The sequence below is a fragment of the Protobothrops mucrosquamatus genome, unplaced genomic scaffold (genome assembly GCF_001527695.2).
Source record: "Protobothrops mucrosquamatus isolate PMUCROS unplaced genomic scaffold, P.Mucros_1.0 scaffold52, whole genome shotgun sequence".
NCBI classification, from domain to species: Eukaryota; Metazoa; Chordata; class Lepidosauria; order Squamata; family Viperidae; genus Protobothrops; species Protobothrops mucrosquamatus.
This window is the reverse complement of record NW_015386433.1, coordinates 702,610-718,004: the sequence shown is the minus strand read 5'-3', so window position 1 is coordinate 718,004 and position 15,395 is coordinate 702,610. Positions and strand designations below refer to the sequence as shown.

At 37.1% G+C, this 15,395-nt stretch overlaps 1 protein-coding gene across 1 annotated transcript in view; it reads left to right on the top strand.

Moving 5' to 3' along the window:
* The window catches only part of THSD7A (thrombospondin type 1 domain containing 7A), a 208,973-nt gene that overhangs the window by 172,976 nt on the left and 20,602 nt on the right, over positions 1-15,395 (top strand). Inside the window, exons 15-20 of the mRNA XM_015811827.1 lie at positions 2,114-2,292; positions 7,456-7,461; positions 9,418-9,551; positions 11,133-11,286; positions 12,516-12,657; positions 14,435-14,550. Coding sequence (XP_015667313.1) covers positions 2,114-2,292; positions 7,456-7,461; positions 9,418-9,551; positions 11,133-11,286; positions 12,516-12,657; positions 14,435-14,550 — 731 coding nt within the window. The remainder of the gene's footprint in view (positions 1-2,113; positions 2,293-7,455; positions 7,462-9,417; positions 9,552-11,132; positions 11,287-12,515; positions 12,658-14,434; positions 14,551-15,395) is intronic.

The window sequence follows — 15,395 nt, the reverse complement described above, 5'->3', positions numbered from 1 at the left end:
GTTTCTACAGAAGCTCTCAGAGAACAGAGCTTAAATCACACGGGACATATTTAACATGCATGAATTAACAGCCAAGTGTTATGAAGTGCAGAGTGACAATCATATATTTGCTTCATATTATTTATTTAAGCAATTTTCCAAAGTAGAAAGCAATTTTCATGTCACTTTTCAGAGAGATTTTTTGTGAGATGCAATTAGCAAAAATATAATGCTTCATTGGTTGCCTAAAAGCAGCACCAATCTAGTTAAAATTAAAAGGCCTCCTTTTTTAAAATAAATAAATAAATACAGGATTTTGTCACATGCTGAATTAAAGCAAGATAGATCCCTGTTCCTTTGATGACAATGTTCATCAGTTGAAATGTCACCAACTAATAAAAGCTGCTCATATGACCATTTGGGCATATGAAAAGACCATTGAGCACTTCCTAAGGAAAAAAAAAGTAGTGCAGCAGATGATAATTAAATATCTAAATTCTATGGAATAAATCTTCACCCACAAGAAAATTTTGTTATATCTCCTCAACCCAGAGTGCACATAAAAAGAATTTGAAGCTGGACAGTCCAGTCCATTTTTTCCTCTGCAAATTGATATTCAAAATTTGTTGTTGAATTATTAGTTTATTAATAGACTAATAAACCACATGAGAAACTAAAAGTGAACATCTTAGAAACCAAGGGGAGATATCAGCATATTAAATTGATTTCCAGGGAACATCAATATTTTAAACTTTCGCAAATATTGAAGTTGCCTGGAACATGCTGATTACCTCCCTTTGGTTTCTCAGATGTTCACTTTTAGCTGCTAATATAGTCCAAAGTAATCATCTGTGCAGGAACACCATACCTACAACAACATATTAGTATAAATATATACACATTTCTAAAAGGACAAGGATTTAGACTCTCATGATAAAACAGGGTTGTTGTTTGATCATCCTAAGTGTCCAGTGCTTAGCTTAGTAGCAATAGCAATAGCACCTAGACTTATATACTGCTTCATAGTGCTTTACAGCCCTCTCTAAGCGGTTTTACAGATGCAGTACTATATTCTACCCTCTGCACCAACATGTCTCTAATAGTATTGTTAACATCACCTTTAAAATTTTGTCAATTAGAGCAAACCACTTGCTAATCCTTCAAAGGAATTATTCTCCGTCTAATACACAGGGTAGATGGCTGTTTATCTGGATGTGGTAAATCAGTCAATTTTTACAGATTTAATAGTGCATGCAAAGTGTGAAAACTCACTAGTTTTAAGAGGATTAAGCACATTTAGATAAGTGAGTAAACAAATGCATGTCATTGATAACCCTCTCTGGAGTGGGAAGAGCAGAGAAATAGAGCAGCAATCTCACTTGGAAGGTATTTTTATTCACATGTAGCTATGGAGAGGAATGGAGGGGGAGTGATATAATGAGAGGCAGGGTGTCAATTACTTTCCAGCTGTCAGAAAAGCAGAATTGTAGATATTGAAGGAGCAGAAATTCTAATAAGATACCATGCAGGTGCCCAGATTTTACTTTGGCATTGTCTCTAGGGGTGTATATCAGGGTCTCCACTGAATTTTAATAAAGCTTTAATGATGAAGGAATTTCTTCACTAAGAAAGTCCTGTCAAATCAGAGTTTGGCTCCTAAAACCACAGAGGATGGGAAATTTTGACAGCTGTGGTCCCAGCATGTCAGAGGGCATCAGATTGGCAAGGTTGCTGTAAACAAACTGTCAACTGGACAGAGTGAAGCAATTGTGTATATCTTAGAATTTTAGAATCTGATGTCAACCAATGAAACTGTTCCAAGTTAGATGCAGATCACTACAGAACATTAGAGAATAAGCTGAGGGTAACCAGTTTAGCTGACTATAAGAGGAGCTGGCAAACTTGCAGAGACCAATATCAATTATTAGCCAATGAAATACAAACTTCATGTTCCACAGGAGTATCACTTGCTAAGGTCAATATCAAAAGAGAGTAGTAACTTTCATGCATGGCTTGTGTGCTTATGGGAAATACCCACTTGGGAAAAAGAATGTGGGATGAGATGGACAATTAGGTGTGGCCCAGCTGGGCTTATGGTTGTTCTGAACTTGTGTGTCCATTTCTCTTCACTCAGGCTACATTGAGGAGGCTTGCATTATTCCATGTCCATCAGACTGCAAACTCAGTGAATGGTCCAATTGGTCGCGCTGTAGCAAATCCTGCGGAAGTGGAGTGAAAGTCAGGTCTAAATGGCTCCGAGAGAAGCCTTACAATGGTGGAAGGCCCTGTCCTAAGCTGGATCATGTGAATCAGGTAAATGAACTCTTATCACATCATCAGTGTTTCCAAGAATGAGACCTGCTTCTTATTAAAATGCCTAGATAAGAGCATTTCTTAACCTGGGCAACTTTAAGATGCACATGGACTGCAGCTTCCAGAATCCTCCAGCCAGTGTGCTAGCTGGGGAATTCTAGGAGTTGAAGTCCACACATCTTAAAGTTGCCGTGGTTGCACCACTATATAGGATCTTATTATATGAAGCATCCAATAGAGGACCAATTATTTTTATTGTCTAGATCAAAGGTGTCATTGAATATCTCTTCTCTTTTTTGATGTCAACTGAGATAGTATCATTGACTTATATTAGAGCTACAAATCATGTAGATTAATCAATGTTTTGCCTAACTGACCAGCTAAAAAGATTTCTCTCAAGAAGAACAAAACATATATATATATGTCTATTTAATATATACAATCTGATGATGGTATTCTTCCATTACTCTCACCTCAAAGTAAAAATATTTTCTGAGATTATTCTTACTGATGCATCATCTAAACACGCCTTCAGTCATCAGTTCTGTTGTTCAGTGCAGATAAAATTAAATAGCGCATTAAAACTTATTAACTAATGATCATTTAATTACAGTTTAAAACAGGCCTCCTTTGTATCACTTCACTGCCATTCCAATGAAATATGTTTTTAATGGGTTTCACAAACCAATTGTCAGAATTTATTTTTATGTGAAATAATGTGTGTATCCATGTAAAAGAATAAAAAGAGAGAAGAAACCTGATGTCTAAATACAGGGAAATTGCAGTGCTGTGTTGAATTTCCAGCAGAGCACAGCATTTCCAACATAGAGTTATGCTTAATAACTCTAAACTAGATCCTAGTTTAGGTTCCTGTAACAGATATCCTGAGTAATCGTCTCATAGCTTGGTTAAAATGGTGAGCATGGCAATACTGTTTCTCCTTGTGCAAAACAGTTGAATAGGGGAAAACCACCTTTGTGTATCTTCTCAATCTTCTTTTATGTCCATCTTGAATGTTGATTAATTTGCATATTGTTCAACAAGTGAAATGTCCAAGTTTATATTTCCATAAATTCCCTTTCACGTAGGAGAGAGAGATAAACAGAGGAGGCACTGTTAGCCATTCATGTACTTTTGTTGAATGCCTTTGTGTTGACATTTTGCAGGCTAAGAAGGAAATGGCTTCCTGATTTGATTTTCCACTTAAGGGAATGTAATTAGTTCTAGTATAGAAGATAATGTTAAATTAATAAAGCAACTTTGTAATTGAATGTAATATGAAATACAACTGAATGTGAAAGTTTGAAGCCATCCAAAAGCGAAATGGTATGGAGACAGAAATATTTTAATAGAATGACTTCAAATATTTGTTTTTACTTTCAAACTGCATGGTTCATATTGAGAATTGAAGTGTGTGCCAGATATCAAATGCACCAGATATCTCAAAGTAATGAACAATTAGATGGGCACATATTGAAGCTTCTAAGGTTTATTTCTACAACACTACTGCTCTCTTGTGGCAGAACAGTATATTGCTTATTATAAATTTAGATTAAATTTTTTATTAGAAAAGTTCATCCCTGTTAGCCTTTGTAAACGTAATGCCTTCCAAATTTCATTTTACTTCAATTCTCAAACAGTATTAGCCAATGGCTGTACTGAATTAGAATTGTAGATAGATCAATAGATCTAGAAAGTATCTAAAGACTGGTCCAGATACATATCTCAGTCTCTCATTGTTCTAATGTTTAAGTGTTTTCCCAGAGTATATACTTAAATATCTGAAAGTTGCAATTTTATTCCTGTTATTTTATAATAATTGTTTATAGTTTATACTGAGAATGTACTATTTAGTGAAACTAATGCAAGATGGAATTCAAAACAGAATTTAGCAAGGAAATGTTTATAGGCATCTTTGGATCAAAAGGATACTTAAGTGAAATGAATGAAGAATCAAGATCTATGTTTCTCAAACTTGGCACTTTAGGCTAGGTGGATTTCAACTCCCAGCCAGCTATGCTAGTTGCCTCATGCCAGCAGGGTAATTCTGGGATGTGAAGTCCATACAGCTTAAAGTACCAAGATTGAGAAACACTGATTTAGTGAATGAGGGTAAACACATCCCCACACAGATTCATCAACTAGTGTGTTCAGTGAGAAGATCCAGGACAGTAGTTACAGTGAAGAACAGTGGAAATGTTTCTCTAAATTAGTTACACAAATGTATGTAGCTTTCCAAAGATGTAAAAGACTTTACGTTTCACACATGGATGGAAAAAGAAATATGGAGACAGCACAAACCCCAGCAGGTCTGCGCAGTATGCCTTTCATATGTCATATCCTATTACCTTTTTCTATAGCAATAAATCACACAAAGAAATTGCTGCTGGTTCTGTAGCTGCAACAAAATATTTAAAAAGATCTGTCCAAATCATGAGAAAATCGGATGATCGTGTATCTACTGCACTGCAAAATATCCGGAGACCTTGAATGCTTAGATTGTTTGTTAAAGTCTCTTTTTGTTAAATCTGTAATTATTCTCTAACATGGCAGAGCCAGGCTGCAGAGAAAATACATTTAACTTGTCCTACCTCCAATTGAAAAAAATCAAGTTGTATACAAGCCTGTGATTGTATTGAAAACAGTGCACAGAGACCGTAACATCCTTTTAAAGAGAAAAGTCAGGATATATGGCCATTTTGATTGAGTTATACATTCGTTAGGAACTTTAATTTTTATGCCTCTAACATGTTTCTGATTTAGCCCAAGAAAGTTGGTGAGTCTAACTGTAAAGTGGTAAAAAGCAAAGAAAAAGCAATATATAGCAATGAGCATATTTTTCTAGCATTTAGAGCATTTTTCTACCATTTTCCTAGTATTTTATTTTATTACTGATAAATTTCTGAAAAGAAACAGATTTATAGCCAGTTGTAATCAAATCTGAAAACTGTTTTTTTTTAATTTATTATTAAATTTATTTGCCGCCCATCTCACTATGGGGCTATTCTGAGCAATTTACAATAGTATAATGTAAAATGGTAAAAATATAAGTAAAACAATAAAACATAGAAAGAAAGAAAGAAAGAAAGAAAGAAAGAAAGAAAGAAAGAAAGAAAGAAAGAAAGAAAGAAAGAAAGAAAGAAAGAAAGAAAGAGCAGCAATATGAATTAAAAGCTGGGTGGGGAGAGAGAAGGATGCCGGGGCCGGGGCCGAGGCCAGTGGGGTTTGCTATCAATCTATGGTAATAGCCATCTCCAGTGTGATATTCACCCATTGGGTCCTCAGGCAAACTGGCAGTACCAGTTCTTCAGACTCTTACAGAAGGACAGGAAGATGGGGAGTAGACTTTGCCCCAGGGGGAAGCATGTTTAAGAGGGGCAGTGCTGAGGAAGAGAAAGCTCCTGAATCCCACCAATCTGAGTTCCTTGACTGAAGAGATTCTCAGAAGGCGTCCTCCACTTGCACAATTGGGACAGGCTTCTCCTAGCGGGATGAGGTGGTTCATTAAGTAACCTGAATTCATGCCAAGGAAGGTTTTAAAGATCATAACCAACACCTTGAATTGATCCGGAAGCAAACCAATAGCTACTGGAGCAGCCGTGTAAAATGGGCCACTCTAGGGGGATTCAAAGCCTGCTCAGGCTGTTGCAGTCTGCACCTGCTGAAACTTCTGAATGCACTTCAAGGGTATCCAAAACTGTTAGTTGCTGTTTTCTGAGATTTGCAATCCAATTTTTTTTTCTCTAAAGCTTTTTAAAATCATATCATTCATGCCTTTCTATCTTCTCAAACATGAAATCTTTTATAAGAATCACACATCTGAGAATCAAATAAATAGGGAAGTTTTAAAATATTTTGCTTCAAGTCTCAGGTCCTTGTTATTTCAAAGGAGACAGACCATGCAGATTTTGTTTTCACAATGTAGACCAGAGGTGGGGAACTATGGCCCCTTTATGACTTGTGGACTTCAACTTCAAGAATTCCTGGAAGTTGAAGTCCACATGTTGTAAAAGGGCCATAATTCCTCACCTGTGGTATAGATGCAGAACAGACTTTAGGGAGAGAAAGGAGAATCAAAAAGGGAAGATGACAGCCACAGCCATATGTTGAAACCTTGTCCCTTTTATATATGGCTGCCTTCTTGACTTTTTTTTTTTTTTGCCCTCGCCCTCCAAATCTGATGCACTTCAGGATGCTGGGAGAGCAGTTTCCATTATCGCACAACTGAGTGAGATGGAATCTAATATGAATGCAGGGCAACAGGTTCGAAAAAGAAGATGTGGGTTTGGAATATGAAACAAACTGATAACTTTTACAAAACACATTTATTCCATAATATTTCAACGTGTATTGGAAAAATATTATTGGAGCTGTAACTTACTGTGCTCTTCTGTTATTGAGCTTTTTTTTTTCATGGAGCATAGCAAATAAAAAAGTCTCCCAAAACATTCCTGCCTTCTGTTAAAATGCAGTTGGAAATGTTCTTAGCCTTTGAGAGCACCTTTTGTCTGAAAGTTAATTATGTTACAAGCCAAAAGAAGGACATAGCCAGAAAAAAACAGTATAACCGTATCACTTTTCACCCAGTGCAAGTAGTCCTCGACTTACAATAAATCATTTAGTGACCATTCAAAGTTACAACTGCGCTGACCAAAGTGACATGTGACCATTTTTCACACTTAAGACCATTACAGAATCCCCAAGGTCACATGATCAGAATTCAGCCGCTTGGCAATTGACTCATATTTATGACGGTTGCAGTGTCCCGGGGTCATGTGGTCACTTTTTGCCATCTTCTGACAAGCAAAATCAATAGGAAAGCCAGAGTCACTTAACAACTGTGTTACTAACTTAACAACTGCAGTAAATCACTTAACAACGGAGGCAAGAAAGTTTATAAAATGGGGCAAAATTCCTTTAACAACTTTCTCACTTAGCAACAGAAATTTTGGACTAAAATGTGATCATAATTTAAGGTCTGCTTGTACTTCGAAAAGGTAGCATAGTTCAATATAAAATGACATAAGCAAAAACAACAAAACTATATGTGTTCAGTTTACCACTCTGAAGCAACTGCCTTTTTGTGAATATGCTTTGCTTCCTAACTATTGTTTTTATTTACCTTGCTCATTCCCTTGTGCTCATCGTCAACACCTGTTCCAGGCTCAGGTAAGAGGCTGTGAAACAGATGTAAAACCCACGCATGCTTCTGGATCAGATTTAATTACTGTGTGCAGTGTTTGTCTTTTGCTTTAGTTTCTCTGTGAATCTATCTGAATGCTAATTTAAAATGCTTCTGTGTTTATATTAGTCATTTTTTACTAGGCAGAAATGGGAAGGCAAGAAGCAAGCATATAACTGGGATGAAAAATTGGTTGCATTGTTATTATTAATCATTACTGCCTTTGATAGATGAAGATGATCCATGAGGAACCCATTGAGGAATGCTCTAATGCAGGGGTCTCCAACTTGGAAATTTTAAAGACTCTTGGATTTCAATTCCCAGAATTCCTCAGCCATCAATGCTGGCTGGGGAATTCTGGGATTTGAACCCACAAGTCTTAAAGTTGTCAAATTTGGAGATCCCTGCTCTAATAGCCCTGTGTCCTTCCTACTCATATGACTAATTTTGGTATATAAGATTTAAAATTCAAAATGCCACTTTAACAAGATGATCTAATCAGTCACACCCACTCTTCACTCAGACCAGACCAGAAGGAGTTGCTGATAACACTGTTTTGTACAACCACAATTATTTATCTGTTCTGAAAGGCCAGGAAAGTCAGTAGGTCTGCATCGTACTGGGCCCTTTGCATGCAACCAAGAATGTTTCCATCTCTTTTCAGCTGGCCTCTATTTCCTGTTTCACTTATCCCAATTGTACCTGTTTAAAAATACTAGTTATGGTGGCAAAACATCATGTACATTGGATTTCTTTTGACCGGTGAGAACAAAACAAAATAAAAATACTACCCAATTCAGACTGTTACATCCAATCAGATCTTAAAGGAAGGATCACATTCCCATTTCCATTAGTCAATAGTCCATTAGTGCAATCTCTATACCAGGGGCCCCCAACCCCTGGTCCATCGACCAGCACAGAAACCGGGTCGGGCAAAGAAGCAAAGCCCCATTTGTGGGATACAGGCAGCATGCGAAACCATGCTTGCTCCAGTCCTGCTCCAGGAAAAACCTCTCTCCACAGAATTGGTCCCTGGTGCCCAAAAGGCTGGGGACTGCTGATCAGTACCAAATCAGAGTTTTTTTAATCCAAGGCCATGTGGAAATAATGCAGTTATGACCCTGAATCAACCCAAGGTTACATAAAAATCCCTATCTCGTTGATTTAACGGCAGGAATAATGGTACTCAACAGCATAGTGATGATGAAAACTTGATCTCAGTGGGTTTTATCCCTGTAATCCCTACTATTCCATGTTTTGTCAAAGTAATGATTTACATATTCAAGTAAATCATGGTTTGACAAGCAGAAGGCACAACATGATTTTAATAGGATGTTGAGCAGTCATTTACCAATCAATTAAATACCAGGATTTCTGCTAAGAACAATAAGTCCTCATTCAAGTAAAAATCTTATGGATTTGTAAGTGGCTGAAGGTAAATGTAGGTGTTGCTGAAGTCAAAGTAGAATTGAGCAACTAAAAGTGGAATGTTAGACACCTTGCTAGAACTCCTATGATTTGTTCTAGTAGATTCTGTGTTCCTTTAACTGTACAAGGTGAAAAAGGAACAAAAGATAGTGAAATCTTGCTGCTGTATTGCCCAACGTGATGGCTCACTTGGTGCATCTAAAAGAAATGGGTCAATGCATTTGGGAAATAAGAGTTGAGAAGGATTGTAAGAAAGGTAAGAAATTGGTTTCATAAAAGTGAAGTGAAACATATTCAGAAACAGAAAGAGTGAATGCCTTGAAATTCCCCCATCTGTAACCTAATCAACAAATTTAAGCATTGTCGATTGCTATGCATACCTATGCTTGCTTGCTAATGTTGCTATGCATGCCTCGTAACTTTGAATAAATGATAGTTACAATATTGTTCCAGTTCTCCCTGCCAGTTATCCTTCTCTATAGGAAGCAAGCTGATTTTCTGTCTCTGCATTCCAGGTCTATGAAGTGGTCCCTTGCCATAGTGACTGTGGTCAGTATATAGGAATCACTGAACCCTGGAGTGTCTGCAAAGTGACTAATGTGGACTTAAAAGAGAATTGTGGAGTGGGTGTGCAAACCAGAAAAGTGAGGTAAGTTAAACTTTTATTACATTTGTTACTTTGGAGGAAAGAGCAAGGTTTGTTAAGCTTATGTAATAATAAAAAAGCTTTCAGTGGCCAGAGAATTTTTATGGACTTCCCACTACAGGCAGGATCATCATGTAAGTTTCTCTTTGAAGCTATGCCACTGCATAGAAAACCTTTTGATTAACTCAGACTTGTGTATGCAACAAGACATCCTCTTGCTAGTATGCAAAACAAAAATAGTTATGAGCCTTTCCACATTCTTGTTTCTATGTTGATGGGTGGCTTGAGTTGACATCAAATCAACCTTTTATCTCCTTGAGCATTTACTGATATTACATTCCTATGATTAAGAGTTCTGCTAGTTGTGACTATAGGATTTTAAAAAATCTTGCAGTGTTCAAATCCTGTTTTATTTATATTTTAATATTTTTTATTCAATATAGACTGGGAATATATTGCAAATACTATATATTTGCAAGTACAATGTCACTGACTCAAATGAAAGATAAGCTGCTAAATCCTATATTGTGGCTGATCTCCCAAATCTTAATTTCTTCCAGATTTTTCTATCTAAATGTTAAAATTAAAATTTTTTGATCAGTGGCATTTAAACATAGAGACAATTGCTTTGTCTGAAAAATTAGGCCAAAAGAACACAGATCTAATATGCCAAATACGCTCTTTCCTGGACAAGGACATTCCTCACTTCACAAATGGATTATAGCAATGTGTTCTATATAGGGCTGCCTATTGGAGGCTACTTGGAAGTTACAGATTGTCCAGCATGCAGGGAAGCAGGCAGTTTGGGGTACCCCTTGCTACACCCATTGCACTGCCAACTGCATTGGTTACCAGGTGGCTTCCAGTGCAATTCAGTGTACTATAAAGCCATTCATAGCATAAGGCCCAGAAATTTGAGCAACTGCCTGTCTCCAGTAGTTTGTACCCATCCAGTGTGATTGGGCAAAGTTGGCACACTTTGCATTCCATCAATTAAGTACCATCATCCTGTGGAACCCAGGAAGAGTGTCTGTCTGCTGTGTAATGACACATGCCCTCCGGGATATTCTCTCAAGAGGTCCAGATGTCTACTGTCTAATAGTGTTCAGGATGCTACTGAAAACCTAGTTGTTCTCCCTGGTCCTGGGATTTTTTTCAAGTTTGGTTATACTTTTTAAACTAGTTTAACACTCTTTCCTCATTAGAGTGCCTTCATTATTCAAATGATCTAGGAGAAATTCTAAGTGTGGAAGTTGAGAATGTTCTATGTCTGGTTAAGTTTCTGTTTCTGGAATCTTCTTCAGTGAAAAAGTTGTTTGCTAAAACCTTTAGAACAACCTTCCTCTTTCTGCTCTCTTTCAAATGACATGTGGATAAAATTCCCAAAATGTGCTCCCTTGGGAATTCTAAATAACATAACTGGAGAACACTATTTTACACTAAAATACGTATTGCTTTTTTATTTTTATTTTTCCCTTAATTCAATACAGGCCTTTCTATATAGGAAAAATCTAAATATAGTGTATAATTAGTTTCAGCTGCATAATTTTACTTCTACTACATCTAAGGGCTTTGCCTTTCCAGATGCATGCAAAACACGGTGGATGGTCCTTCAGATATTGTGGAAGACTATCTTTGTGATCAAGAAGAGATGCCAATTGGTGCTAGAAAATGCATACTGCCATGTCCAGAAGACTGTGTAATATCCGAGTGGGGCCATTGGTCTAGGTGCTCCTTGGTAAGGCAACTATTATTTTAAATATATAATGATCAAATTTAAGAAAGTAAAGATTTTTTTGTCCAACCAAATCAAAATTGACCAAGATACTTTCTTCTGAAATGCCTAGCCAGTAACTCAGCTAGATATTTCTATGTATAACTTACCTTTCTATCAAGCCATAGAGTCAAACCATCTAGTGTTTGATTATCATCTCTGAAAGTAAGCGGATTTTTTTTACATAACCTGCTTCCTGTTCCTTTTAAACTAAAGATGCTAGAGGTTGTATATTTTGAGTAATTGCTCTGTCAATTCTCTACCACCTTTTCCCCCTTGGGGCAAACAACTCCAGGTTGGTTATCTCATCTTTAGATTGCTGGAAATGTTTGTAGCACAGAGTAATTCTTGGTAATACAATTTGACACTAAAAATTGTTGACAATGAATTCCCATCTCAGGTTGTATATATGAAATGATATATTTCTGTATTCTGCATACCCCCTCACTTACGCTAGCGCTACAGCCATGGGGTATGAAAACGGGCCACCACCACCACGCTGCAAGGCACAAAAATTGATGCCATGCCATGGGGTGTGGAAACGGGCCACCGCCACACCATGGGGCACAAAAACAGGGCACCGCCATACCACAGGGTACAAAAATGGGCGTCTGCTACACTGCAAAGCACAAAAATGGCCACTGCGTGCCACGGGGCACAGAAACAAGGCACTGCACCACACAAGAATGGAGCAGGGCTAGTAAGCATCATGTGGGCACAAGCCCCACTACGTTTGCAGTGTGTGCATGCTCACGACCCCATGCACGCGCACACACTCATGTAAAATGCTTCCCCCTCCCTTTTCCTCCTGTCCATCAACCGACAAAGGTTGGGGACCCCTGTTCCAGGTCATTGATAACAACCTAACTAAAATATCATTAGTTTAATTCAGGCATTCAGCTTATTAATCAAAACAGTATACGTATTGAATTATATTTTCAAGAAATATAAGTATTTAAAGTATATACTAAAGTATTTAAATGTTATATTTAAGCAGATCACTCTCTACATTATTATGCTCACAATAACTGGTCAGATTTTTTTTTATGATTATGAGTCCTAAATCAGTTAATAAGTTTCCTAAGAGAGTGTGCATTTTGAGCCCAATTCTTTTAAGTACTTTGGCCTTAAAGAATTTGTGTTAAGGATGTTACTTTGATCAAAGTAAAAGGATGTTTGGTTTCTTTTCTCAGCCCTGTAATGGAAGCAGTGTGAGGGAACGCTCAGCCAAGATCTTAAGGCTGCCCCAGGAAGGAAAGGCCTGTCCTTCTACAATGGAGACAGAGCCTTGTCATCTGAACAAAAACTGCTATCACTATGATTACAATGTGACAGGTACAGATGCTGATTAAGTACTTGTAGATGACAAGTGCAGCCTGAAAGAAAATATAGGTAGTCATTGATTATATGGCCACAATCAAGTCCAAAATTTCTGTTGCTAAGTGAGACATTTGTTAAGTGAGTTTTGTCCCATTTTATGACCTTTCTTGCCTCAGCTGTTAAGTGAATCACTGCAGTTGGTAAGTTAGTAACCCTGTTATTAAGTGAATTTGGCTTCTCCATTGACTTTGCTTGTCAGAAGGTTGCAAAAGGTGATCACATGACTTTGGGACACAGCAACAGTCATAAATATGAACCAGTTGCCAAGCATCTGAATTTTGATCACATGATCATGGGGATGCTTCATAGATCATAACTATGAAATAAACAGTTATAAGTCACTTTTTTCAGTGTCATTGTAACTTTAAACAGTCACTAAATGAGCTGCTGTAAGTCAAGGACTACTTGTATTGCAGCTTGCCAGACACATTCTCTTTTCAAATAGCCAAACATACCATCTTCCCTGATTTTATATCCTGATACTTTTCCATTACATCTCCATCTCCAAATTCCCCTACTCTTCTGTGTCTGGTAAGTAGATCATTCATTCTGCAATCAAGCTATTTGGATTCTCTCAGACACCCCCCCCCCCAAGTGTACATTTGATGATCTTCCTCCATATAAAAGTAGTCCTTGACTTACAACCACCGTTGGGACCAGAATTTGTTGTAATTCGTTGCAGTCATAAGTCAAGTCAGAACTGAATTTGCTACAATTTTTATGGAAATTGTTAAGGGAATCCAGTTTCCCCAATGGGCATATTTTTTTTTTTGCTGGGTTGGTGTTTGTTTTTTTTAAAATCAGCAAAAAAGGCCACAAATCACAACTGTGATCAGGACACTGAAATGAGTCATAAATGCGAGCCAGTTTGCCAGGTTTCTGAATTGTGATCATGTGAGCAGGAGGGATAGAATAGTTGTAAGTATGAGTACAGGTCATAAGTCACTTTTTTCTAAGCAGTTGTAACTTCGAATCATTGTTAAATGAATGGTCATAAATCAAAGACTATTTCTAGAGTTGATGTGATTAGTTGGTTAGTTCCACAAATTTTGAAGTTCTCCCAAACTTTCCCGACCTTCCTTTTTGTATCTGGATAGTTTTATTTGGGATCTGAATTCACAGATAGAGAACAAAGTTCACTATCAGAATGAAGGATACCTTTTCCCATTTTCTTTGTCTGGCCTTTGAGAGTCAAAAACAAACATTGCTGGGATTCCCAACTTTTTTCCTGCTAAGAACCTTGCTGAGCTTAGAAAAGTGTGCTTAGAACCGCAGCCCTGAGAAATAGGGTGTGCCTAGGTTGATGACATGTGTGGAGTCAGAATCAAATTTGAATTATATCTAATTTAATTAAATGTAGATAATAGTTGCCCTGTGTTATATCACTTACTCTCTTTCCTATTAAAAATTATAATGGTCTCTGAAGTTGTTCTCTTCTGGATTTGGCTACTATTTTATGCACTCTTACAAGGTGGTCAATGTGATGAAGCTAGCATGCCCAGAATTATCTATTTGAGAGGCTGGTTCAGTGTATATTAATTTCATTGCTATGTTTATCACTTGTTGTGTTCCTAGGAGGCTGACATAAGAAATCCACTGTAAGTCATCTGAATCTTTTAAAAATGAAAGAAAATATGAATGAGGGGGGAGGACAGGTTACTGCATTTTGTTGTCTTTTGATACAACACACAGAAGATCTTTGTCACTTTTTTTATCTCCCCTTCCTTTCAAGACTGGAGCACTTGCCAGCTAAGTGAGAAAGCTGTTTGTGGCATTGGGATCAAAACAAGAATGCTTGATTGTGTTCGCAGCGATGGCAAGTCAGTTGACCTGTTGTATTGTGAAAAGGTAGGTGAATGTTTTTCCTTGCTTTGTGGTTGAAAACCATCATCCCTAAAGCTTTCTCTTTGGTGCATGTGATCAGTCTTGTGACAGATGCTTCTCAAAGCTATTCAGGAACTGCTATGTAGCCCTAAATGAATTTTTGCCATGATCAGTGATTTTGTCATTTAATTCTCTCTTTTTATTAAGTGAGTGATCACTAAGGTATGCTATTCCTCCCCCTTCTTCTGAAATAATGGTGTGGGAACAATAAGCCATCAAGGTGAATAAGTATAATAAATCTTAACTGGAATAGCCATCATTGTCCTAATTTGGAGTGATTCTTTTGTAACAGTTTGATCTTCTGCCAGAGTGCATTTCTCTTTTTCTCTCTCCCTGTCTCTGTCTTTTCAAATTTTATTTTCCCAGTTGTAAGTTGTTTGGCCCTTTTGTAAATTAAAAAAAAATGCCTGCACAAATACATTTTAATATATCGAAATGACAGTATTTATTAAATTACTTTCATGTTGATTGACTTAGCAAACTTATATATGCCTATCTCACCAAAATTGACTCTAGACAGCTTACAGACATTGAATAAAATGCAGCATAAAACATTAAAACAATAAATATAGATCTTAAATTTAAAAATGTCTGTGGAAGGTGTTAATTTGTAATTAGAATGTAAGGGGTGTGTGTGTGTGTGTGTGTATGTGGATGGAGCTGGTTAGGACATTAATTAGAAGTCTTAGGTAAAATAATCATTATACAACTATTGAGTAGGTTCCGCTCAATCAAGGCTGGAAAGAGAACAGAACAATTTTCCACAGCCTCAAAGATGTGGAAGGAAAAGGCCTAAAATTCAACTATGA